This window comes from Ovis aries, chromosome 10 (assembly GCF_016772045.2).
Source record: "Ovis aries strain OAR_USU_Benz2616 breed Rambouillet chromosome 10, ARS-UI_Ramb_v3.0, whole genome shotgun sequence".
Classification (NCBI taxonomy): domain Eukaryota; kingdom Metazoa; phylum Chordata; class Mammalia; order Artiodactyla; family Bovidae; genus Ovis; species Ovis aries.
The window spans coordinates 25,393,618-25,420,573 of record NC_056063.1 but is presented as its reverse complement, the minus strand read 5'-3'; the positions used below and the strand labels follow the sequence as shown (position 1 = coordinate 25,420,573).

At 43.1% G+C, this 26,956-nt stretch overlaps 2 protein-coding genes and 1 non-coding gene across 10 annotated transcripts in view; 2 read left to right on the top strand and 1 right to left on the bottom strand.

Annotated features, from left to right (window-relative positions):
- Positions 1 to 26,956, bottom strand: part of SPART (spartin) — a 290,314-nt gene that overhangs the window by 88,422 nt on the left and 174,936 nt on the right. The window contains exon 1 of one of the 2 annotated variants that reach the window (XM_060394046.1): positions 5,877 to 6,043. The exons of the other annotated variant lie outside the window; for it this stretch is intronic. The gene's annotated coding sequence lies outside the window, so the exon portion shown is untranslated. Of the gene's footprint in view, positions 1 to 5,876; positions 6,044 to 26,956 lie in introns of those variants that run through there. 2 annotated transcript variants of the gene reach the window in all.
- Positions 208 to 12,958, top strand: CCNA1 (cyclin A1). 7 transcript variants are annotated; one of them, XM_042255137.2, is made up of 9 exons: positions 208 to 342; positions 1,566 to 1,751; positions 5,466 to 5,712; positions 5,901 to 6,025; positions 6,485 to 6,708; positions 8,046 to 8,250; positions 9,961 to 10,074; positions 11,164 to 11,297; positions 11,809 to 12,958. In XM_042255137.2, the coding sequence occupies exons 2-9, from the start codon at positions 1,587 to 1,589 to the stop codon at positions 11,858 to 11,860; spliced, it is 1,266 nt and encodes a 421-aa protein (XP_042111071.1). In that variant the 5' UTR covers positions 208 to 342; positions 1,566 to 1,586; the 3' UTR covers positions 11,861 to 12,958. The 7 variants fall into 7 exon arrangements, with proteins under 7 accessions (XP_042111071.1, XP_042111073.1, XP_060250032.1 ...); XM_042255139.2 differs by having other exon boundaries at positions 1,563 to 1,751; XM_060394049.1 differs by lacking the exon at positions 208 to 342 and adding an exon at positions 871 to 1,068.
- Positions 17,760 to 17,884, top strand: LOC114116767 (small nucleolar RNA SNORA40). Its single transcript, XR_003590587.2, has one exon. It is a non-coding gene; the product is annotated as a small nucleolar RNA SNORA40 (small nucleolar RNA).

Below are 26,956 nucleotides of genomic sequence, written 5' to 3'. Positions count from 1 at the left end.
TGGTTCCCAGCCTCCCCGCTATCCCCTCTCAACGTCCCAGACCCCGTCGCTGCCACTCGCGTTCCTTCCTCTTCCTGGGCCAGCTTCACGCTGGGGCTGCCGGAACCGTCGAGGAAGGTCTCTCTCCTGGGGACCTAGAGCACCACGTGCGACCCTAAAACCCCAGGTCTCCTCTCCCGCCCTGTCGGGTTACATGCACCGGAACCCAGGTCGGCCAGGCGTGGCCTCCGGTGCGCAAGGACCCAAAATGACCGAGAACACGCCGCCACCACGGACTGAGGCCGCGACTCCAACCAGAGGCCCGCTCGCTGCCACTTGGCTTTTCTCTGGGAGTAGGCTTAGGTGTGTGAGCTGGGGGAAAGGGGAGTGAGCCGCGCTGTCTGCCCGGCGCGGTCAAGGCGCCGCGGCCTCAGCAGCCCCGAGGGCCCCGCGTCGCCCTCCCGGGCCAAGGTTCTCAGGAGCGGGCCGCGGAAAAGACGTTAGCGGGAGGAGTTAGCGGCTGTTGGGGAACCGGTTCAAGTAAAAACAGTCCCTTCCAAACCCCGGCCATCGCGGGGCGGGCCTGCTTCTTCCCTTACAGATATCGGCCACAGTGGGGGCGTGGGCCGCGGCCACCGCGGCCGCCCGCCCAGACACGCCCGGGCAGGGCCGCTTAGGAGGGGCTCAGGGCCGCCGCCGGTTGGCCCCACCCAGCCCTGAACGCCCAAGGGTCGCGGTGCGTCCTCGGGTGCTGAGGTAGCCATAGAGATGAGGCCGCAGAGCGCGCACGCCCCCCTGCGGTTGGCATGGAAACGGCCCCCGCGAGGCCCGGGAGCTGCGCTGATTGGCCGATTCAACAGACGCGGGGGCCGGCGAGGGGCGGGGGGAGTTGAAAGTAATTAGCTCTGAGCTGGGCAGCAGACGCTGGGAGCCCAGCGCCCCGGCTAGAATCTATTAACACCTCCGTCCCCTTCCGCCCCGCCCCGCCCCGGCCCCGCCCCCTTCATTGGACCCTTATTCCCAATCCTCGTGTGCATTTGCTAATTGTTCGAGACTTATGTGTAAAGAGATAAGACTGAGAAGAGCGAGGTCCGCTGTGGGTTCCAAGCAGATTTTGGGGCCTTCTGTCTTGTGGGAGGAAGGCCGCGGAAGAGCACTCTGCTTGTCACTTGAGAAGGGGACGTACTTTCCCACAGTGATGTATCCTGGGTCACTGGTTTGCAGGGAAGGGGGTGGTGGAGTAATGGATAAGCATCACAGCCAGGAAAGACACGGGCTTGTAGGTTTGAACTCCCCACTAATGTGGGGGTTAGTGTCTTGGCTTGGAGGTTTGTCATATTCTTCTCTTCTTCCAGCCATCAGCCAGGTATTGGAAGAAAGGCTGGAGAGATTCAAATCATCGTTTTGGTTTAAAGCGGCTTTGATCACTTGCACTGTGGCTCAGGCCCTTTCAACCCTAATAACAGCAAGGAAGATCATGTGTCACAGGGCTGTGTCTTCTAGAGAGTCTCAGCATCCTTGGATCCTTATCCTTCGTGGAAGAGGCTGACTAACTGGCTTGTCTGTTTCTCCTTCCTTGACAGCAGTAAGCTGTGGAGACTGAGGCTATGCATCTCAGCAGCTCCAAGAGTGGAGTAGTGCTGGCTCCAGTGTCCCGAGGTCCTGATGCCTGTCAGATGATAACCAGAGGCCAGTTCGGCCAGGATCCGCCACAAAGAACAGTACTAGGAGTGCTAACTGAGAATGGGCAGTACAGGAGGACCTGTGGCCAGGTAATGCCTGGGAAGAGCTGGGAAGGCCCCCGTGTCTTGGTGGGAAGTGGGATCTCTTGAGATTTTCTGCACAAACTCCCCTTGAGTATTCAGCCCTGGAATCTGGCCTATAGGGGCACTGATTTTTTAAAAGAGCACTTTGTAAGGTCCCTTTTTCAGCTAGCAATATTAAATAATTTTCTTTGTTATTAGGAACTGTTTAAGTCAAATATGTGTAAAGTCACTTAAAAGAAAGTGAAAGTGAAGTCACTCAGTCGTTTCCAACTCTTTGTGACCCTGTGGACTGTAGCCTACCAGGCTTCTCCACCCATGGGATTCTCCAGGCAAGAATACTGGAGTGGGTTGCCATTTGCTTCTCCAGGGGATCTTCCCGACCCAGGGATTGAACCTGGGTCTCCTGCATTGCAGGCAGACGCTTCACCCTCAGCCACCAGGGAAGCACTTAAGTTCCGGGCTAAAAGGACATTGTGAATGCACCAAAATAAACTATTGTTGTTCAGTTGCGAAGGTGTGTCCAGCTCTTTGCGACCCCATGGACTGTAGCCTGCCAAGCTTCTTTACCCATGGAATTTCCCAGGCAAGAATACTGGAGTGGGTTGTGATTTCTTTCTCCAAAATTAACTTGTGGTACTGGTGTTTCTCTAGATCAGAATGGTATTCAGATTGACCTAGGCTGTGCCCTGAAGCATCTCCGATAACCTTTAAGTTCATTGGTGATGGTATTAGAATCAGGATTGGATCCCAGCATACTAGATTACTTACAAATGTGTGCTTTGAAAGTCAGCTTCTCCCCAGGACTGATAATGGACAGTTGGGCAGAAGATCATGGGCCATCTAATGTCCGGTTGCTTGTGCTTAATTAATCATAGGCACCTCCCTTAACAGAATGTAAACAGAGGGTAAATAAATTCAACACTTAAAATGCAAATAAGGAGTTTGGATCCTTAAGAATGAATTTTGAGATTAAAAAAACAACAACAACAAAACTTCCTCAAGTCTGTCATCACACCAGCTTCTCATAAGCTTGTACTGCATATCTATTGGCGGTAGTATAGTGGAGTAGGTGGGCAGGTATCCTTTCCATTGTACAGGTGAGAAAATTTGAGAGGTTTGAGAAAGCCTTCCCACCCAAATAAAAGTCATGATGGAGGCCAGATCAGAAGCTTCTCATCTACTGACTACTCCTACTCCTCTTCTACACAATGACACAAGTCATTTGTGTCTTGGTGGCATCTGGTTAGTGGGAGAAAATTACCCAAAGTAATCTGTTTCAAGCTTTGGAAAAAGCTGAGTAAAGGTGGTTTTAGCAAACTTAATTTGCTTAGCGACACGGTGTACTTCTTTAAACATGAAGTCTAACACAGTGAGGGAAGGAGAGAGTGGGATGAATAGAAAGAGTAGCACTGAAACATGTACATCACCATATGTAAAAGCAAGAGCTGGTGGGAATTCGCTGTGTGACTCAGGGAGCTCAAACCCAGCGCTCTGTGACAACCTAGAGGGGTGGGATGAGGTAGGGGGTCGGAGGGAGGTTCAAGCGGGAGGGGACATATGTATGCCCGCGGCTGATTCATGTTGATGTATGGCAGAAACCAACACAAATTGGAAAGCAAATACCCTCCAATTAAAAATAAACAAATAATTAAAACAGGAAGTCTAAAACCTCTCCTGAATGGGCAGTTACCCCTGTGCTTAGCGGTTTCACTGTAAATTCATAACTGTTAGTTACCCTCTATGTTGCTTGGTGCTACCTCTGCATTCCCCGGTTCTATTCCGCTACAACCGTCCTATAGAAATCTTTTATTTTATACTTTCCCTTCTCTCTTTATCCTCTAAAGCCTCTATCTCCATCCTGCCTCTCAGCTTATAACTTTATATCCTATTTTCCTAAAAATATAGATGCAACTGTGAGTTTCCACATGCCCCCAAGTATCGTATGCCCTGCCACCCTCCTCCCTGCGTGACCTATGTGTTCCTGCTCTTATGCAAGGTGCACCCCATGTGTGAGGCACACCTGATGCCCTCTTGCCTCTTCAAGGTTATCATTCCATCAGCTCTTCTTTCTCTACTGGGTCAAACCCAAATGCAAATATATTGTGATTTTTTTTTTCCCAACCTTAAAAACATTTCAACTACAAAGCTCTTTACAGCAACTGTTCCACGTATGGTGGTATTTCTTGAGAATTTTTCTACTATAAACTCTATCAGGATGGGGATTTGTGATACCAGGTTTTCTGCTGTACTCCCAGTGTTTAGAAAAATCATGCCCGGCCAGGGCCGCGTGCAAGTATTTGCTGAACAGATACTCTGTCTTGATTTCTCCTTCTGTTCTCTTAGACTCAATTCTTATTTAAAGTTGTAAATATTTGTTTAAAAATTATTGTCTATTTGGCTGCAATGGGTCTTAGTTGTAGAATGCAGGTTCTTCAGTTGCGGCATGCACACTCTTAGCTGTGGCATGCAGGGTCTAGTTTACTGACCAGGGATTGAATCCAGGTCCCCTGCATTGGGAGTGCAGAGTCTTAGCCACTGGACCACCTGGGAAGTCCCTCTCTTTGCCTCAATTCGTAATCCTTTCCTTACTTGTCTGAATGGCAGTGTTTGACACTGTTGGTCATTCTCTCTTTCTGGAAGTAGTTTCTTCTGACTTAGCCCAGAGAACATAGCTCTCTTCTGGTTTCTCATCTAGCTTACTGGTGACACCTCATTATCTTGGTTCTTCTTCATCCACTCTTTGAAAGTTAGAGTGTGCTAGAGCTTAGTATTTGATCTGAATTGGCACTCACTCCCTTCACAATCTGTTCAAGTCTCCTGGCAACAAATACCATCTTTCTGTTGATGATTCCTTCTTCTGTCTCTGGTCTGGAACTCTCAGCTAAGTTTCAGGCTCAAGTTAGCTATCTACTTGACATCTCTACTTGGATCATGCAGTAGGCACCTCAAACTTAGGTGAAACCAAACACTGACTCCAGGCCCAACCTGCTCTTCCCAAAGTCTTCCTCATTTCAATAAATGGAATATCCATTCTTCTCATTATTTAACCCCAAAACTTTGTCATCCTTGACTCTTCTTTTTCTCCCACCCCACACCTAACTTGCTGAGAAGATGCTGTTGATTATACTTTTAAAAATGTCTAGAATTTCATTTCTCTTTCTCATTATGTCATCTAATAGTGTTCCATAGCTTGTAAGAGAACTAACTCACAGTACATATTTCTAAAAGCATCATGTTTCTGAATAACTGTGTATAAATGGGACCTTTCCAGGAGCCTGTTGACTAAAAGTTGACTTTAAGGAGGACTCTGTAACTATGTGTCAAGAACCTTGCTGGGTTGTTATAAAAATCTGGCATGCTACAAGCACAAAAGCTGATTTACAGTCCCCCTCCACCGCCTCCCAACGTATGGTACCTAGTTCGCTTTGGAGAAGAGCTGTAGTTTTTCTTTTTTTCTATAATTTTGCATTCCTTTGATAAATATATGAAGAAGATGACAAATTTTAGGTTAGCTCCTTCCCCAGACGTCACATATAGACAAAGATAAGGGCAAAGTAATCCTCCGGAAGTTTCAGGTTCTGAAATTCAGTTGCAGACATGGATATTTCAAATTCAGATTCCTCTCATCTTTCCAGCCTGCTGGTTTGAGTCACATGTGTTCTTAGCACCTATGCGGGCTCTGGGGTAAGCCTCTAACACAAAAACTTCATCCTTTTCTAGGGGCTCACCACACTCAGGTGTTTCTCTGGATCAGAAAATGCCTTCCCTCCAGCTGGAAAGAAAGCGCTGTCGGACAGTAGGGTTCAGGCACCTGCCAAGCAAGGATTTGACATCTACATGGATGAGCCTGAACAGGGGGACAGAGATAGCTGCCCAGGGCGAAAGGGGATGGCATTAGAGGATGCATATGAAGTAGACACCAGCGCACTCAAGTCAGACCTTCACTTCCTGTTGGATTTTAACACAGGTAATGGGACTCGCCCATGGCTGACCATACCCTGTCTTCGCAATCGCCTGCAGTGTTCAGCAACGTAGAGCTAGCAAGAGAACTCCCTGGAGCAGTAACTGTGGAGCTGGAGCTGCCTGTATAGGGTTAGTGGATGGAACTAGTTTTGAAATGAAATGTCTTACCTGATAATGTTGCACCCCCTGCAGTTTCCCCTATGCTGGTAGATTCATCTCTCCACTCCCAGTCTGAAGATGCATCAGATTTTGGTACAGATGTGATAAATGTGACTGAATATGCTGAAGAAATTCATCAGTACCTTAGAGAAGCTGAAGTGAGTTTTCCCAACTTCTCCTTCAATTTCCAGCACCCCGAGCACTCTGTATTAACATAATTATATGCTCTTGGCCATGACCACTGGCGAATGGCATTCTTGTGACATCTAAGCATGAGAACGTTTATGAAAAATAATAGTTGGGTGCGGTGAGTAGCAGTTACTTGGACTGTTTCTCTGTGTCTCAAAAGAGTTTGAATATTAAGTATTTCACTCTTGGGAAGAACCATTATTGCCATGTCCCTCCTCCTTGAAGTTACTCGTTAACTAAATTGCATTACAGAGCCAGAATTGCACAGTTTGTTCCATATCATGATGTACAGATTTCTCTGGCTTTTGACTGAGTTTCCTGCTAACCTTTGCTCAGGAGCTTTTTAAAAATAGCAACTGTACTGTGGAGTGATCCTTATAAGATAACAACTATTTAAACATCAAAAAAAAAACTCTCTCCGCAAACAGATAAGACACAGGCCCAAGGCACACTACATGAGGAAACAACCAGACATCACAGAAAGCATGCGGGCCATTCTGGTGGATTGGCTGGCTGAGGTCGGAGAGGAGTACAAGCTCCGCGCAGAGACCCTCTACCTGGCTGTCAACTTCCTGGACAGGTTTCTTTCCTGCATGTCTGTTCTTAGAGGGAAACTACAGCTTGTAGGAACAGCAGCTATTCTCCTGGCTTCGTAAGTCCTTCAGCTCAAATAACATGAAATGTCAGCCTGTCTAAACACTTGATTTCTGTTCCCACTTATTGGAGAAATACAGTGCTTGATAATTAAAACTTACTCATGCCTCCTTGGATAAAATATCATTATTTTTACACTGTTTACTGAGAAACTGAATCTCACCACATGTTCACTCTTCAACTTGGATGTTTAAGATCCTCTTAATGACAAGTTCAGTATCATGACTAAGGCAACCATCAGCTCAAATTCAGAATCTAATTTAATTATTTTGTAGTAGTCTTTTGACTATATTCTACAGTGAGTAAAAGCCCTGTTTAAAGAGATTTGGGTTTATGTAAGCCTTCTCCAGGCTCTAGCAAGTGACTCATAATAACCCAGTGTATTTGGTTACAGTGAATAAACTATTGTAGCTAATTCCTGTTACTGTCAGTCATTCATAACAATATCTATTTGTATAGAAAAGTTCTGGGTTGTGGCTAAAAGTAAAAGTGTTAGTTGTGTCCAACTCTTTGCGATCCCAAGTACTGTGGCCCACCAGGCTCCTCTGTCCATGGCATCCTCAGGCAAGGACACTGAAGTGGGTAGCCATTCCCTTCTCCAGGGGGTCTTCCTAACCCAGGAATTGAATCCAGGTCTCCTGCATTGAAAGCGGATTGTTTACCATCTGAGCCAATAGGGAAGCCTTATTTGTGTAGAAAAGCCCTGGGGTTGTGGCTAAGTTTCTTTTAAATAAGTGACCTGATGGTGAATAGTAGTTTCCTTTCTATTCTTCTGGTCTCAGACTTTATACGTATTAATTACTATAATTTTGCAAAAATTTCCCTGTGGAAAGGAGAAACAAAAGCAAAAGCAGAGAATTGATATCAGTGAAATGATTATCTTTCTCTCGGATACAGAGCATCTTTTGCTAATTCAATAGAAAAAGCTGAGTACAGTCTTTAAAAAAAAAAATCTAAGGCCTAAGGAGATATTTTTCCCCCCATCATTATGTTCAACATAAAATTCTTTTCCACAAGATGAAGTCTGTAGAATTAAGAGGAATTTACCTTCATGTCTGTCATTCAGAAACTTTCAGCTTATCAGACACCAAAACCTAAAATCCCTAGTTGAAAATTGTCTCTTTACTACTCATAGCAGTATGTATGACATATCCTTGTCATACTCATGCTCTTTATGGAAAAAAGCTTCTGTATTTTTTCACACCTATACCATTTCATGATTTATAAGTGATATTTAAGTTGACAAGGGCCACGTGACAAGCCTGGTTGGGATAGCACAAGAAAGAGAGTCAGAGGAATCAAGCTTTACTTTCCCAAACTGTTTCTCTTTTGTAGGAAATATGAAGAAATATATCCACCCGAAGTAGATGAGTTTGTCTACATAACCGATGACACCTACACAAAACGACAACTGCTGAGAATGGAACACTTGCTCCTGAAGGTCCTGGCTTTTGATCTGACAGTGCCAACTACCAACCAGTTCCTCCTTCAGTACTTAAGGAGGCAAGGAGTGTGCATCAGGACTGAGAACCTGGCCAAGGTAGGCCACGTGACTTCCAAGAACCTCAGTGCCAACTGGATAAAAAAAGTAGCCTCCTTCAGTTCTTCCTTCCTTTTCAGTTCTTTGCCTTGGGCCCAGAAAAGCTTTTTAGCAATTGGAAGAGAACTAATTTGAAGAACATGACTTCTTCATGTTTGAAGAAACTACGAGACATTTCCATTAATCATGTTTGGCAGATGTGGGTTGTCTAATCACCCACAGGTCTTAGAAAAAAAAAAAAATGTAAGCTTGGAAACTATTCTCTTGTTGTATACAGACCACAGGCAAGCAGTACCTCTTAGGTTTACAGAAAGGAAACAAGATAAATATGGTTTGATTTGGCTCTAATCTCATTCTAACATGTTAAGTAAAGAAGCACTATTTGGTCATTTTGGAGTCCTAGAACTTCAGTTCAGAGAAGGCGATGGCACCCCACTCCAGTACTCTTGCCTGGAAAGTCCCATGGACGGAGGAGCCTGGTGGGCTGCAGTCCATGGGGTCATGATGAGTCGGACACGACTGAGCAACTTCACTTTCTCTTTTCACTTTCATGCATTGGAGAAGGAAATGGCAACCCACTCCAGTGTTCTTGCCTGGAGAATCCCAGGGACGGGGGAGCCTGGTGAGCTGCCGTCTTTGGGGTCGCACAGAGTCGGACACGACTGAAGCAACTTAGCAGCAGCAGCAGCAGCAGCAGAACTTCAGTTAGAGTCACTAAAGTATTGGTTTGGAGAACCTGGTTCCCATCCACTATGATCTAATATATCTGGTATTTATATGCTATTCAAAGAGCAATAAGAACATCTCTATAAATTTCCTAGTATGTTTCTTTTAATCTGATAAGTCCCCCCTGGTACTGTTCTAGCCGATGAACTGCATGCATTTGCCTGATAAATTTTTAATTGATTTTTTTTACTGGAATATACTTCATTTACATTGCTGTATTAGTTTCTGTTGTATAGAAAAGTGAGTCAGTTATACATGTATGTATATCTACCCTTTTTTAGATTCTATTCCCATGTAGGTCATTATAGAGAATTGAGTTAAGTTCCCTGTGCTCCCTCACAGCTCAGTTGGGAAAGAATCTACCTGATCCGCTGGAGAAGGGACAGGCTACCCACTCCAGTATTATGGCCTGGAGAATTCCATAGACTATATAGTCCATGGGGTCACAAAGAGTCAGACACAACGGAGCGACTTTCACTTTTCGCTTCCCTGTGCCCTACAGTAGGTTATTCATTATCTATTTTATATACGGTAGTGTGCATATGTCAATCCAAATCTTCCAGTTTATCCCTCCCCACCCCCACCTGATAAATTAATAGCTATAATATGGACATATTTTTGCCTTTCACTGAAGACTCTAGCCTACTCCTGTGGCTAGAGGAATGTTATTTGACCAGCATAAACCTACAGTACTAGTATAGGTAACCTATCACGTACACTGTATAGATAGGCCAAATATTGATCCTTGCCTATACAATACTGAAATTTACTTGTAATTAAATGTATTAAAACATAGATGTTATTCTGGTTATGGACAGGCATGATGATCATTGACTCAATGAATACTTTTGAGCATCTATTTCTGTGCTTATCACTAGATACACATTGAACAAAGATGACAGTTTGTTCCCTTGACATTTCTAGGCTTACTTGGAACCTTAGCCAGATTCTTAATTCCAATGAGACTTTCTCTCTTGTGCTTAGTACGTAGCAGAACTGAGTCTCCTTGAAGCTGACCCGTTCTTGAAATACCTTCCTTCACTGATAGCTGCAGCCGCTTATTGCCTGGCAAACTATACTGTGAACAGGCACTTCTGGGTAAGATTCTAACTGATTCTTTCTAGACGATACTTGGGCTTCCCAGGAGGCTCAGTGATAAAGTATCCTGCAGTGCAGGAAATGTGGGTTCAATCCCTAGGTTGGGAAGGTCCCTTGGAGAAGGAAATGGCAACCCAGTCCAGTATTATTGCCTGGGAAATGCCATGGACAGAGGAGCCTGGCGGGCTACAATCCATGGGGTTGCAAAAGAGACTTAGTGATTAAACAACAACAAGATGATCCTCAAGGCCTGTCTAAAGTCTATTCGGTAACTCAAGGCTTAAAACTGGTGGGCCTGTTAGGAGGGAGAGTTAGTTTTATAAGGAACTACTTGCCTAACCCCCAGATCACAACGTGTAGCTGGCCAGTGTTCACGGCTTGGACTCTGTGGCTTAGCTCACTGGGGTGCAGAGGGTGCAGGAGGTCAAGGAGATGGTGGTGACACGCTCGTTCAGTGGAAGCTGGCCTGGAAACCCCAATGCCCACACTTACATAGGGAGTTCCCTTGTAGTGTAAGTGCTGACCACTTCAAGGCAAAGGATGTTGACTCTTCCCATCCATGTAAAAGAACCTCGGTCCAGTTAGGATGGTCAGAGGTTGTATGAGGCTTTCAAGGGAACAGGGAATTATTGTTGCTTCTTGGCTCATGATAGCTGGCAGGATTAGAGATGGGCCCCTAAGATTTGGTTCTGAAGGCTCACTTTTGTGCTAAGAGAGCAGGGCACCTACTTTTATTTTCTAAAATTCTTATTTCTTATTCTGCATTTGGCTAAGAATCTTTCCATATTCTATCTAAATAGAGTGTTCAAGTAAGTTGAAGCTCTTAGGGGCTCATAAGAGAATAAATTCCCCCTAAATTAGGCATTTATAATTGTACAATATGAGCAAATTTAGAACTCTGACTGTTCTTCCTAATATCTTATTCCTAAAGGCTCTGAAGGATTATGGTTTCTTTTGAGATGAACATGGATACTTACTAAGTATACCTATTAATTCCCTTCAGTTCACAGTTTTATCTTCAGATTTCTGATATCATATGTTAAGATCTTCAAGCTCTATGATACAAATTTCTTCTTTTTTCTTGATTAGCCAGAAACCCTCGCCACATTTACAGGCTATTCATTAAGTGAAATCGTGCCTTGCCTGAGTGAGCTACATAAAACATGCCTCAGTATACCCCATCGACCTCAGCAAGCAATCAGGGAGAAGTACAAGGCTTCAAAGTAAGTTCCAGAAATTCTCTTATCTAGGCTCACTACTTAAAACTTTAGTAAGTGATAGTAATTTCAGAATTAAAAAACAGAACAAATTGTACATGGTGCTGGGCTGGAAAAGTAGGTTCTCATGTCAAACCAAGAATATCAGTTTGGCAGGGCCTAGATTTATAATTTGTCACCTTGTAGAGTAGCAGGTGGCTCAGTAAAGAATCTGCCTGCAATGCAGGAGACCTGGGTTCAGTCCCTGGGTTGGGAAGATCCCCTGGAGAAGAGAATGGCTACCTACTCCGGTATTCTTGCCTGGAGAATTCCATGGAGAGAGGATCCTGGCGGGCTACAGTCCATGGGGGTGCAAAGAGTCAGACACAACTGAGCAACTAACACTTTCCAGAGTACATCTAGTCAGCCAACTCGTTCTTTCCGTTAAAACTACCAGGCGGTTTTCTGGGGCCCATGTGAGATTTTATGAAACCAAAGTCCTCGGTGCGTGCTGAGCTTGCCGTGGGCCTCGTTTCAGGTACATGCACGTGTCTCTCATGGAGCCACCCACGGTGCTTCCTCTGCAGTGAGTTTCAGAACCGAAGTGCCTTCGGAATTTAACCTCCTGACCAACAGACTCGGTCGTGATTTTTACAGGTTTTCTGCAGGTTGTGTCAAACTAGTGTTGCTGTGATATAGGTGACATACTTTTTAGAATGTAAGTGTATTTAGGTTCTCTTAGACATAGTAGCTTGTAATATAGTCTAGTACCTTCTAAAGAATAAACCTGCCTTCTGACCATGTGTTAGACTTATTTACTGCTGACTATGGGTGACATGCTTGCCTGGAATTTTAGTTGAGAGTATTACAAATGTCTTTTCTATTTTAAGAGTGCTTCTACATTGGTTTTATAAATCCGGTATGCTGTTAGGATTAAGTGTTCTGAAGAATCCAGAGATTTTCATGTTTGGTAAATTGCTACCCTGAGACTTTTCTCTTCCTATCTTTTTACTCCTCATGTAGCTCTCCGTAAACTGGCAAGGATGAATGCCAAGCCTAGATGGATTAGCGAAGGGGCGTAAGCAAGCACTGTCCATTCTAGTGTCCCTGTCGGGCCCTGGGAGGTAAAGACAGTGGGTTGAAGAATAAATGTTATCAGGTACCTCAGAGGGGTAATTTACCTAATTTAATTCTAATTGAGGGTTATGATGCTTATTTTGTAAAGGACTTTTATTTCAATGTCCAGTTTTGATTTAGTCAATCAAGCATATATTCAGCTTTAGAAGATGTTCGGAGAGGTAGAAGAAGAAAATTTTACCGTACGATGGGACCTCATAATAATTAAGCTAGTCCTGGGCTTCCCTGGTGGCCCAGTGGTTAAGCATCTGCCTGCCAGTGCAAGGGATACAGGTTCAATCCATGGTCCAGGAAGATTTCACATGCCTCGGAGAAGCTCAGCCCGTGTGCCACAACTACTGAACCTGAGCTGTAGAGCACACTAGCCGCAACTGCTGAAGCCCGTGCACCCTACAGCCTGTGCTCCACAACGAGAGAAGCCACTGCAGTGAGAAGCCCGCACACGCAACGAAGAGCAGTCTCCACTCGGCACAACTAGAGAAAAGCCCGCGCAGCAAGGAAGATCCAGCACAGCCAGAAAGAAATAAGTAAATAAAATTTTTTAAAATTAAGCTAATCCCTCATGTTCATCCTTGGAAGATATCCATGCTAAATGCAGCTGAAACTCAAAGTATGCACGATCCTACAGTTAACTCACTATGCACTCATACATGGTCCCTTTCAGCACATATATAGTATATGGGATGAGGAAAACTGGAGCAAAAATGCACTCATTTTAACTTTCTTTTAAAGATTGGAAGGAAAATCAAGAGTAGACTTGGCCCTGAGGCAGAGTGGTGCTTATTGGGGATTGCACAGAAATGTTGCTAATCTCCAGCTTAGTAGCCCTGGGCCAGCAGGCCTGGAGGCCCTGGAGCCTCTGGCTGTGTTCTGCCTCCAGGCCTGCCCCTGGGCTCAGCCCACATGGCTCAGCCCACATGGCTCTGCAGAAATGAGAATAACAGATTTCCTTTACACAGAAAATATCAGACCCAGGTGGAAGAATGGGAGTAGATGAAATTAACTCCAAATCAGATGTTTGTTTCAAGCAAGTAGGAAATGGCAATCCACTTCAGTATCCTTGCCTGGAAAATTCCATGGACAAAAGAGCCTGGAGGGCTAAAGTCCATGGGGTCACAGAGTCGGACATGACAGGCATGCACCCTAATGGAATTATAAGTATAAAAATACAGCCATACTTGACATGTTTTGTGAAACCTTTTTTTTTTTTATTTAAGTTTCCACAAGCCCTTAAAAGAGTCTGGCATAGCCTTTTTTTTTTTTTTTTTTTTCCTGCAGATAAATATTCTCAAGGTGTCTCCATTTCTGATACCACTGAAGAAATCAACATTTCCCTAAATGGTTTTGTGGTTTATGGCATAAGTTTCACAAAAGGAATTTAGGACCTGTATCAATACTAGATTCTCTGGTTTTTTTTTTTTTTTATGTTATTTTGCAAAGGAGGCTTTTGTTTCTAAAGTTGGATCTAACATTTGACCTTGACTTTAGGTCACAAAACCATGCTCCAGGCCACAGAAGTCCGAACCCACAACTTTCATGTTCCTGGGGGCCGGTGGTTTGTACACAACCTGCTCCCACCCTGCAACACACACATTGACAGATTGCACAAAGGTGGTCTCCAGCTTGGCTTTCCTTTCTTATTACTTTTTTGTGTCCCTGAAATACTTTATTAAAAATATACGATTATGACTGTCACCTGTGTACCTCCCACCCAGCTTAAGAGAGAGTAACAACCTGCGGTGTGTGTCCCTCCATCCCATTCTTTGTCTTCCCCAAATTCAGTGTTGACCATGGTTTTTATATTTTATAAGAACATGTCCATAAACAATAATGCTTGTTTTTAAAATTTCCTGAATATTGACCATCTTTCAGATTCTTCAGTGATACATGTTTTAGGCAGCATTGTATTTTGAGATGATCTGTGTGGACAACTAGGATTCTGGTTATACTATTATATAGTTTTAAGTGAACATACGTATCTGTTCTTATATCTGTTCTCTTGGTTTTTTCCCATCTTTCTCTTTGACCCGCTCCTGCCCACTGCCTGTCAGCCAGTAAAGGAAGCCGGTCTAGGCAGGGCTGTGGATCTGGGAGGGCTACCTCTGTTTGCCTCTGTGGGCTTTTTGAAAGCCTATGGTGACTCAGAGAAGGCTGTGAATCAAGGGGCCCTTGTTGAAATGGGCCATGAGAAAGGACTAGGGGGACAGCATTTGCCTACATGTTATCAGGACCCCAAGAGAGAAGCTCAGTACACCCAAATGGTTCCTCTGTCTCCTAAGCTGTCACCACCAGAATGAAAACGTGTTATTTGAATGTACACTCAAACCTTGAAATTGAAGCCCACACTACTTATATGAGAGTGGCCTTGCCTTTCTGATGCTTGTGTCCAGATTGGTTGCGGGGGAGGTGGGTGGTGGGAGTTGGGGGGTCGGGCACATGGGACACTCTCCTCAGGGCTCCTGGCCATGACCCCATTTATTTTAGCATCCCGGCTCCAGGGCAAGGCCCAGTGCATAAAACCTGATGTCCCCATTACTCCGGGAAGATCTTCACTGCAGTCTCACAGGATGTGTGTGAGCTTGCTTTAGGCAGCAAGCTAATTGTTGACTTCTAATATGTCTTTTATTAGCGATTGATAGTATTCTTCAAAAACAGAATGGTCAACAGGTCAATAGCTAGAGTAACGATGAGGGAGGGGAGGGGAAACGCCCAGGGAGAGGGGATATGGGAAGGAGGTCATGGGAAATCAGATCAGTTAAAATGAGTCAAAAAAGGATGAGCAGATGGAAGTTTACCCCCGGAGGTGAAGTTTTCTGAGGCAGGTAAGTTGAAAGACTGTGCCCACAGTCCTATTCACCTTCCAGGACAGATGTTCACCCAGGCTACCTGTGCTCACTGCTCCTTCGTCCTCCTGGTGTGTGTGTGTGTGTGTGTGTGTGTGTGTGTGTGTGTGTGTGTGTGTGTGTGTGTTACCCCTTGGGAAACACCAGCTTCAGTGATCTTAGACTCTGCCCAACTCCGTAGAAAGTTTGTATGTGTGAAAAAGTAAACGCCAACAAAAATTCACTTTATTTTTTATGCATCTTAAACTTGAGGGTGCTTGGGCAGAAGGTTTGAAGGTTAGTTGTGAACTGAATTCTCTGCTGAGAATAGCAGAATCTTAGGATGATGAACCACTAGCTGGGAGTGATATGTATTCAGGTCTTCAAAGTAATGGGATGGTATCTCATCTCTCCTCTTTTCCTCCCCTGCAAATAAGAGCCAGGGAAGTGGGAAGATTAACCGCATCTGTTTGGAGTGGACAATTCAGTGTGGCGGTTCTGACGCTGAGGGCGAGAGAAGGGCTGGGAAAGGTGCGTAACACTGAGATGATGTGTCAAACTAGAATGTCTTCTAGAAGTAAAACATAATAGGGGTTATTTCCCCAACACCCAGATCCCTCTCTCCTCATGCTCGCCCTGTCACTGCCTTGGCTCAGCCCCCGTCATTTCTCATTTACACCCATCACTGTAGCAACCTCCTCATGGCTCTTCAGTTACCTTTTGCCTGCTTCCAGGGCTTTCTGAAATGAAGTGGATGGCATCTCTTTCCTGCGTCTGACTCTTTAGTGCTGCATCACCACTGGGATAAAATAGGGGGCGGGGATGCAGGCTCGCGAATGAGCCAGGCCCTGCCCACCTGGAAGGAAGAGCTTCTGCTTTGTAACCCCCGCCTCGTCCCTTCTAGTTCCCCGGTGGCCCTTGTTCCCCGTCCTTTTACTCACTCACGAACACTCATTGCTCTCTCTAAACACTTCCCACTTTACTGTACTGCTTGGCAAACTCTGACGCGATTCTTCAGATCTAGCCTTTGGCCTTACCTCCCTGTCAGCCCCAGGGTAGGTGTCTCTCACTCCCACTGGCTGTTGCTTGTCTGTCTCTCCTCCTTTCATCCCTGTCCTCCTAGCATCTGGCTTCATCCTAGAGATTCCATCATATTTTGTTATGAGTGAATGAATGGGTAATATTTTTTACAATCACTAGCCCTCAATTTATTCAAATATGAAGTGATATTGCTGGGAATATACAAAGCATGATGCTTTTCAAAGTACATTTGAATAGAATGAGTTTAAAATGAAAAATCACAGTCAGCGGTAACAGTGTATGGTATACACATATTGTTTTTTTTTTTTTTTTGTTATACACATATTGTAAAAAGTTCACTCTCTTTGTCATTCTTACATTAATCCAGTGTAAGAAACTGGATAATAAAGGAAAACTTTCATTAGGGTCTTGAAACAAAAGGCATGTCTTAGATCAGAATGAGGAACACAGTGGCTTTTTTGAGAAGTACATCCAGGGCTCTGCTGTCTTCACGTATTCCTCTATCTGCCTTAGAGGATTCACAGGGAAGTCTCCTGGACAGTCTTTGAACACTTATCACTGTACCATAGTGGGAGACTCTTCGTATGCAACCCTCCTTCCCCTTCACTCCTCCACAGAGGTGGGGCTTGCATCCTTGTCTGAAGGGTCTCCATGTCTTCTCTAGCTCCTCCCCTTTTATCTCATTTGCGATCCCCCCAATAAATCTCTTGCATATCTACACCTGTCTCCACGTCTGTTTTGGGGAGGCCCCAGACTCACCCAAGAAGCCTTGTAAACCCTAAGAGGTGGGAATAAATGTACTTGTCTAGAGAAAATGTTCCTTACATAAACCTGTCAGTGTTTAGAAGGATACTAATGTTTATAGGAACACAGATCAGATATAATGCCCTAGGGGAAAAGGATAAATAATTACCCAAGCTAATCTACATTTTAATTTCTATGTTATTTACAATTTGATTTGTACAGATATATTTAAATTATCTGTTAGTATAATAATTTTTATATAATCCTTTCATAGTCAATTATTTCAGTGTTCTGAACTTAAAGCATCCCTCAAATTATATTAAGAAAGATTCCTAACTGCTTAGGTGCAATTACAGCTATTGTCATGGTACCCAAGCAGAGGAGGGGCAATTTAGGCAAGCAATAGCTTTCTTCCTTGGGTCCCCCGGGGGCAACCTGTTAAATGCCGTTAATGCAAATCCCCAAGAAGGTGACTGACAGTATATTAAATATTGACATGAGGGATTTCTGGAATACTAAAAACTGTCTGATATGTTATCAGGCTTTTAGTGATTCTATTATCATTATTGTTATTTCAGGAGAAAGTAAAATTCTGATTACAAATTTCTGATAGTGTAGCATGCTAAAAATTTATAACTCTTTGACACTGGCTTTTTGAGAGGAATTGAGCCCCCAAGGTAAATATAAGTATTATATATCAGAGAATCATTCAGGCGTGTGTTTTGAAAAGTATTAGAAGTTTCTTAGCACTTGTGTTTGGTTTTGTTTAATTTGTGGACAAAGACTTAAACAAGTGCGAAAGTAAATCCTCTTTTGCAACCCACAACTCATTGTTCAGTATGAGTTTTGATACAGATAAGAAGGAACATGATCCATAAAATGGGTGTGTATTGATGAGCATAAAGATTGCTTCCAGGGCTGTAAAGCTTCTGAATTACCAGCTGTATTGATCCTAGTACTCAGTTTTCATGTTGACATAAAACAAAGATAGGCTTCTTTTTTAGGCTTTTATCTTCGGAATACAGTGTCTGGATTTTGCAAAGATATGTCTAATGCTTTAGGTATTGGCACATCCCAGTGATCTCTGTCAAGTTTTAGGGTGTGATAACTTGGGAATTAATATGATTTGAACTTGGTAAGTTTTTAGAGAAACTAGACAGATCCCATCTCCTGACCCTAAACAGGATCCTATAGTAAACTGCTTGAGGAAATTGGATCTGGAAGATTACAGGTGGCAAACTTTGAAGTGAACTCCACTGAAGATCTAAGAGGCCCCAACTAAAACAACTGTGGCATCACAGGTGTGGATTGAGCAGAACATTTTGAAAGGGCTATCTTGAAGATGGCAACTATGGAGGAGCTATGGTGACTGGCAGTGCAATGAATCAGGAAGTGTGAAAATTGTTAAAAATTTATTGACTTAAATAACTTGGCCTATGTTATGAATAAAAAGAAACCTTTGTGCAAAAAAAAAAAAAAGAAAAGAAAAGTATTAGAAGTTTCTTAAAATGATCTGTCCATTGACAAGTAAATGGATAAAGAAAATGTAGTGCATACATACAATGGAATATCATTCAGCCTTAAAAACTAAGGAAACTCTGACACATGATACAACATGGGCTAACTTTAAGGATATTATGCTGCGTGAAACTAGCCATCACATGAAGACAAATGCTGATTCCATCTCTGTGAGGTATCCAGAATAGTCACATTCAAAGAAATGAAAGTGGAATGCGAGTTGCCAGGGGCTTGGCAAGGGGAAATGGAGAAGTTGTTGTTCAATAGATATAGAGTTTCAGTTTTGCAAGATGAAAAGGTTCTAGAGATTGGTTGTACAGCAATGTGAATATTTTTAGCACTAGTAAACTGTACAGGGCTTCCCTGTTGGCTCAGTGATGCAGAATCCGCCTGCCAATGCAGGAGACGCTGGTTTGATCCCTGAGTCAGGAAGATCCCCTAGAAAAGGAAATGGCAACCCACTCCAGGATTCTTGTTTGGGAAATCCCATGGACAGAGGAGCCTGGTGGGCTACAGTCCATGGGGTCGCAAAGAGTCGGCACGACTAAATGACTAAACAACAATGAGAAGTTAACTGTCCACTTAAAAATGGCTAAGATGGTAAATTTTATGTCTATTTTTCTGCAACTTAAAAAATAAAATCTGAGAAGTTTCATGCTGGTATTTTTAAGCATTAATATAAGAACAGTCCATCTTGTGGGAAAATACAAGCTCCTTAAGAGAAGAAATGCTATTTCATTGTTGTATCCCCTACTGTTTTGGGGCTCGAAGTGTGGTCCGTGGGCAGCAACACCAGTATCACCTAGGGAGCTTGTTAGAAATGGACAGCCTTGGGCCCCACAGCAGATTTACTGAACTTAATCCTGAATTTTAATAAGACATCCAGGTGATTCACACGCAGATGAAAGTTTGAGAGGCACTGCTCTACAGCACCTAACTCAGAAATATAAGAGTGTGATAAAGTTTGGCTGTTGTTTGCAGACGATACGCTACAAGATTTGGTAAATACATTCAACTTTTTTGCTCTAAGGATTGCTGTCAACTCTAGGCCTCACCATTATCTGCTAGAAATCAGCTTCCCAGGTGGCTCAGTGGTAAAGAACTGGCCTGCAATGCAGGAGATTCAGGAGATGTGGGTTTGATCCCTAGGTGGGGAAGATCTCCTGGAGAAGGCAATGGTAACCCACTCCAGGATTCTTGCCCGGGAAATGGCATGGACAGAGGAGCCTGGTGGGCTACAGTCCATGGGTTTGCATAGTCGGACACAGCTTAGTGACTAAATAGCAACAGTAAAAATAAGCAGTGAGAAAAGATTTACACAGGCTCCCCTGGTGGCTTAGCCTGTAAAGAATACTCCTGCAATGCAGGAGACCTGGGTTCCATCCCCTGGAGTAGGGAACGGCTACTGACTCCAGTATTCCTGCCCGGAGAATTCCATACACAGAGGAACCTGGTGAGCTACAGTCCATGGGGTCCCAAAGAGTCGGACGTGATTAAGGACGCACACAAGATTTATATACATTAAGATAGAGGTTTTAAAAATTAATATTCTATTTGCTTCCCCTTCCTGCATCTGAAACAACAACTGAACTTGGAGGTGGAGCCGTCTCTGCCACCCTCTCACTTTCTCTTGACTACTTAATGACCTTTATGTGGCAGTATAACTCAGAGAAATGTGCAAAAAATCAGCATTTAGTCTCTAGGCACCATTCCTGTCCTCTGAAATGCTTATTCCACATCACACAGTGGGAAAAGACCATGGGTGAGGCCTTTGTTTATGGAGGGGAAGCCCTCAAGGCTCTTCCTCTCTCTCATTAACTCAAGAAGCCAAGCTTCACAGATCTGATGCCTTGTTGCCATTCAGTCGCTCAGTCGTGTCTGACTCTTCGCTACCCCAGTGACTGCAGCATGCCAGGCTTCCCTGTCCTTCAGTATCTCTAGAGTTTGCTCAAACTCACGTCCATTGAGTAGATTATGCCACCGAACCATCTCACCCTCTGTCGCCCCCTTCTCCTTCTGCCCTCAGTTTTTCCCAGTAGCAGGGACAGTTCAGTTCAGTTCCATCAGTCGCTCAGTCATGTCCGACTCTTTGCGACCCCATGAATCGCAGCACGCCAGGCCTCCCTGTCCATCACCAACTCCCGGAGTTCACTCAAACTCATGTCCAACGAGTCAGTGATGCCATCCAGCCATCTCATCCTCTGTCATCCCCTCTCCTCCTGCTCCCAATCCCTCCCAGCATCAGGGTCTTTTCCAATGAATCAACTCTTCACATGAGGTGGCCAAAGTATTGGAGTTTCAGCTTTAGCAACAGTCTTTCCAATGAACACCCAGGACTGATCTCTGTTAGAATATACTCGTTGGATCTCCTTGCAGTCCAAGGGACTCTCAAGACTCTTCTCCAACATCACAGTTCAGAAGCATCAAATCTTCGGTGCTCAATTTCCTCACAGTCCAACTCTCACATGCATACATGACCACTGGAAAAACCACAACCTTGACTAGACGGACCTTAGTCGGCAAAGTAATGGCTCTGCTTTTGAATATGCTGTCTAGGTTGGTCATAACTTTCCTTCCAAGGAGTAAGCATCTTTTAATTTCATGGCTGCAATCACCATCTGCAGTGATTTTGGAGCCCCCCCAAAATAAAATCTAACACTGTTTCCACTGTTTTCCCATCTATTTCCCATGAAGTGATGAGACCAGATGCCATGATCTTCGTTTTCTGAATGTTGAGCTTTAAGCCAACTTTTTCACTCTCCTCTTTCACTTTCATCAAGAGCCTCTTTAGTTCCTCTTCACTTTCTGCCATAAGGGTGGTGTCATCTGCATATCTGAGGTTATTGATATTTCTCCTGGCAATTTTGATTCCAGCTTGTGCTTCTTCCAGCCCAGCGTTTCTCATGATGTACTCTGCATAGAAGTTAAATAAGCAAGGTGACAAGATACAGCCTTGATGTACACCTTTTCCTATTTGGAACCAGTCTGTTGTTCCATGTCCAGTTCTTACTGTTGCTTCCTCACTTGCATATAGGTTTCTCAAGAGGCAGGTCAGGTGGTCTGGTATTCCCATCTGTTTCAGAATTGTCCACAGTTTATTGGGATCCACACAGTCAAAGGCTTTGGCATAGTCAATAAAGCAGAAATAGATGTTTTTCTGGAACTCTCTTGCTTTTTTGATGATCCAGCGGATGTTGGCAATTTGATCTCTGGTTCCTCTGCCTTTTCTAAAACCAGCTTGAACATCTGGAAGTTCATGGTTCACATATTGCTGAAGCCTGGCTTGGAAAATTTCGAGCATTACTTTACCAGCATGTGAGATGAGTGCAATTTGTGTGGTAGTTTGAGCATTCTTTGGCATTGCCTCTCTTTGGGATTGGAATGAAAACTGACCTTTTCCAGTCCTGTGGCCACTGCTGAGTTTTCCAAATTTGCTAGCATATTGAGTGCAGCACTTTCACAGCATCATCTTTTAGGATTTGAAATAGCTCAACTGAAATTCCAGTTTTGTTCATAGTGATGCTTTCTAAGGCCCACTTGACTTCACATTCCAAGATGTCTGGTTCTAGGTGAGTGATCTCACTATCATGATTATCTGGGTTGTGAAGATCTTTTTTGTACAGTTCTTCCATGTATTCTTGCCACCTCTTCTTAATATCTTCTGCTTCTGTTAGGTTCCTATCATTTCTGTCCTTTATCGAGCCCATCTTTGCATGCAATGTTCCCTTGGTATCTCTAATTTTCTTGAAGAGATCTCTAGTCTTTCCCACTCTGTTCTTTTCCTCTATTTCTCTGCATTGATCGCTGAGAAAGGCTTTCTCATCTCTCTTTGCTATTCTTTGGAACTCTGCATTCAGATGCTTATATCTTTCCTTTTCTCCTTTGCTTTTTGCCTCTCTCCTTTTCACAGCTATTTGTAAGGCCTCCCAGACAGCCATTTTGCTTTTTTGCATTTCTTTTCCATGGGGATGGTCTTGATCCCTGTCTCCTGTACAATGTCACGAACCTCATTCCATAGTTCATCAGGCAGTCTGTCTATCAGATCTAGTCCCTTAAATCTATTTCTCACTTCCACTGTATAATCATAAGGGATTTGATTTAGGTCATACCTGAATGGTCTAGTGGTTTCCTACTTTCTTCAATTTAAGTCTGAATTTGGCAATAAGGAGTTCATGATCTGAGCCACAGTCAGCTCCCGGTCTTGTTTTTGTTGACTGTATACAGCTTCTCCATCTTTGGCTGCAAAGAATATAATCAATCTGATTTTGGTGTTGACCATCTGGTGATGTCTATGTGTAGAGTCTTGTGTTGTTGGAAGAGGGTGTTTGCTATGACCAGTGGGTTTTCTTGGCAAAACTATTAGCCTTTGCCTTGCTACTATATATTGACCCCTGCCTCAAGCTAGGATCTAGAATGCTTCATGAGAAAGGAACTCTAGAAACTGTGGAAAACTCAAGTTTAGGATCAGGAAGCAGCTGTGATTCCTGCCAGGGATCACACAACTAATGCGTGATTACGCTGGACCTGTGACTCAAACAATCTGCTTCTGGTTCAAAGTTCAACGGTCTGCCCATTGTGCATCAGCGTGAGAAATTTTAGACACGTCTCAGACTTCATCTTCATTAAGAAGTATTTTCTGGTCCCATCCCCCTTCCTGGCCACATGCCCACCTCTCTTTCCTAGTTGCATTCTGTACCTCACTAGCTTACCACACTGTATATGGATCCCCTAGACTTTAAGCTCCTTCAGGACTTGGGACCACCCTCTTTTGTCCTGGTATCACCAGAGCTGGATCATTGCCGCACATGGGAAGCACAGTAAATGTTTGTTAATTTTAACTCAAGGATGGCTCCTGGTAGGAATTTTGATAAGAAGCAGTCTCCTGTTCAACCTTTGCCACGGAGACCACACTGTATCTATCTGCCTGTGTTTCTTTGTTCTGTTTGACCCTCTTCTGTCTTTTATATCTTCTTCTAGAGATCTATTTATTAGCTATGCCTATAATTCTCCAGCTTTCATGCAGTGTTTGAATAAAATCACAGTTTAGCTCCAGCCGTGTAGATTTCTGCAACCCAATATGAAGCTCCTGCCTGCTGCTGAGAAGACATACAGATGTGATTTATAATCAGATTTCAGGGGGATATGGAAGATTGTCAAGGTTTAATTTCTGGCCAGACAGGAGGGAGGCACTAAAAATGGGGCTGCCAGAAGATGAAAATGTCAGGTGCTTGAAAGGAAGCGTGAAGCTCAAGTCTCTAAATGATGCTATGATGGTCTTTGTTGCTGCTGCTGTTGTTTTTGCTTTACCTGTCTAATTTGAGACAAGTGAATTATACTTGACCAAAACAAATTCATTGCTGATTATATATATGAATGAATAATGCAAATATACAAAGATATACATGCATATAAGGAGGGATGGGTACAAATGCCTTTGTTTTCTGGAATTAGAAATTTCCATCCTATGTAGCAAAGCCTTGATATACAAGCCCATCTTCTTATTTAATCAGTGTTATTAACATTAATAAATTATTCAAAAGTCTTACTATGATATAATAAAAGTCATAATCATTAACCCATTCTACATAACACACTGAATGATGTGACCATTAGCCATTTAGTAAATGAAACTCCATTCTAATAAATTAAACAATTTAAAAGAGGAATTTCATAAGCGTAGGGGAGCATTTCAAGACAACAATACATTAGCTAAATATAATCAATCTTTTTCTTCCATATTAGAAATCTTATTGTTTGGGGCACTATATTAGAAAAATAATCTTTGCTATTTTTGCAAGTTGTCCAATAGCTGCCTAATGTCCAAACTTCCAAAAGGATGTAATACAATATTTAAAGCTACTTTAGTATATGAAATAAGAATAAGGGCTCTCTGGATTGGTATAACTATTTTTAAGCTCTTCTATCCTTATGAGAATAACAACCTTGTTTAATTTAAAACATTACACCCCCTGTATTTCCTTGGTTTGAAAAATATAAGCAGATTTGTCTTCACATTATTTTGGCAAAAGCTGATGAAATGTAGGATGTGACATGTTAGTCAATGACAACCGGAGCTAACCAGGAGATAGCCAGGGTGGTTTTGAAATCAATTGGTGACGCAGTCCCTCGGTTAAGTCGAGGGGTAATTTTTTTCAGACGTTTAATGGTGAAAAAAAAAAATGTCACGCTATTAATTTTGATTATAATTGTAATTCAAAGTGGCTATCCAATTTTGATTATATAAAAGCATTGATTTGGTGCCTAAAACACATTTGCTCAGGTGTGAAGTGAGAAGTTTTTAAATGAGCTGCATACATTTCCTTCACTTTAGAAAATAGCGAGAGATGTAGCCTTCTCTTACGAATTCTGCTAACCCAAAGCTTTGATGCATTTGTCTTACGTTAATATAGTTTCTGATTCTAATATTAGCTGTGCCATAGGGAAAAAACTAGTAATTCTTTTTTTTGTGTGTGTGTGAGTGACCTCAGCAACTGAAAAAGAAATGATGACAGCATCAGCACCCCAGTTCTGCATCCAGGCCTTGAACAGCCCTGCTTTCACTGCCTGGTTAGAGAAACTTGGCTGAGAGGGAGAAGGGCTTGTAATCCTCTCAGTCGTCTTTTGCCTGCTGTTTGCCCAGAGGCTCGGTTCAATTTGAGTGATGGCTCCTGCGGTCTCAGTTTATGCAACTTTGATTGAGGTAAGGGAAAGAAGGAAGAAGCATTCGGCCAGGCAGGTTAAGGAGGAAATGCCTCAGCTTTAAGTCACCTGGGAGATGTTAGAAAACAAAAATTCAACAGAGGAAAATAAATGTGAAGGTCTAATTGGGTTTATTCAATGATTCATGAATCTGGGAGCATCCCATCTAGCAGGTAGAAATATACCCCCAGGAGTTAAACAAAGTAGGAGGTTTTTATAAACAGAAGGAGGGTGCAGCAAAGAGGTTATCAAAAGAAATGAGGTTTTTTTTGTTTTTTTAAGACAGGACATCATCTTTTCGGGAAAGGGAATGGTAAGGGTCTAACCTTGCAGACCACCTTGTTAGTGCTAATCGAAATTTCAAACTGATTGATTACAAAGGTCATAATCAAAAGAGACTGAAACTGTAACAAAGTCTTGGGATGCTGTCTGTAGGAGGAAATGATTCCATTTGTAGTCTGTTTTTTTTTTTTTTTCTTCTTTTAAACAGGGACTATCAGGAGAGTTCTATGTTTTAGGAGTCCTGAATGACAGGATTCCAGGCCAGTTTAGAGAAAGAAGAACATGGAAAGAAAAAAAGGATTCCAAATGAAAATAATCTAAGCCAGAAACTCTGATGAGAAGCCAACAGTACAGAAATTCTGTTTAAAGTATGACTAATAGGTTGTATTAAAGCTTAGCCTTAATTGGAAAACTCTCAGAGGAGCCCTGACCTAATCTTCATTTTAGACCCATTCCGTTCCTAGACCCCTGTGTGTGCGTGCATGCTAAGTTGCTTCAGTCGTGTCCGACTCTTTGCAACCCCATGGACTATATAGCCCACCAGGCTCCTCTATCTGTGGGATTCTCCAGGCAAGAATATTGGAGTGGGCAATAAATGCTGGAGAGGGTGTGGAGAAAAGGGAACCCTCCTACACTGTTGGTGGGAATGCAAACTAGTACAGCCACTATGGAGAACAGTGTGGAGATTCCTTAAAAAATTGCAAATAGAACTACCTTATGACCCAGCAATCCCACTTCTGGGCATACACACCGAGGAAACCAGAATTGAAAGAGACACATGTACCCCAATGTTCATCGCAGCACTGTTTATAATAGCCAGGACATGGAAACAACCTAGATGTCCATCAGCAGATGAATGGATAAGAAAGCTGTGGTACATATACACAATGGAGTATTACTCAGCAGTTAAAAAGAATTCATTTGAATCAGTTCTGATGAGATGGATGAAACTGGAGCCGATTATACAGAGTGAAGTAAGCCAGAAAGAAAAACACCAATACAGTATACTAACACATATATATGGAATTTAGGAAGATGGCAATGACGACCCTGTATGCAAGACAGGGAAAGAGACACAGATGTGTATAATGGACTTTCGGACTCAGAGGGAGAGGGAGAGGGTGGGATGATTTGGGAGAATGACATTCTAACATGTATACTATCAAGTGAATTGAATCGCCAGTCTATGTCTGACGCAGGATGCAGCATGCTTGGGGCTGGTGCATGGGGATGACCCAGAAAGATGTTATGGGAGGGAGGTGGGAGGGGGTTCATGTTTGGGAATGCATGTAAGAATTAAAGATTTTAAAATTTAAAAAAAAAAAAACTAAAATTTAAAAAAAAAAAATAAAAAATAAAAATTAAAAAAAAAAAAAAAAAAAAAATATTGGAGTGGGCTGCCATTTCCTCCTCCAGAGGATCTCCCTGACCCAGGGACTGTAC

Excerpts from the sequence above, each read along its gene's own strand:
- CCNA1 (XM_042255137.2), top strand. The coding sequence starts at position 1,587 with ATGCATCTCAGCAGCTCCAAGAGTGGAGTAGTGCTGGCTCCAGTGTCC. Across the intron at positions 8,251-9,960 it reads GGACTGAGAACCTGGCCAAG|TACGTAGCAGAACTGAGTCT; the intron begins GTAGGCCACGTG and ends TCTTGTGCTTAG. Across the intron at positions 10,075-11,163 it reads CTGTGAACAGGCACTTCTGG|CCAGAAACCCTCGCCACATT; the intron begins GTAAGATTCTAA and ends TTTCTTGATTAG.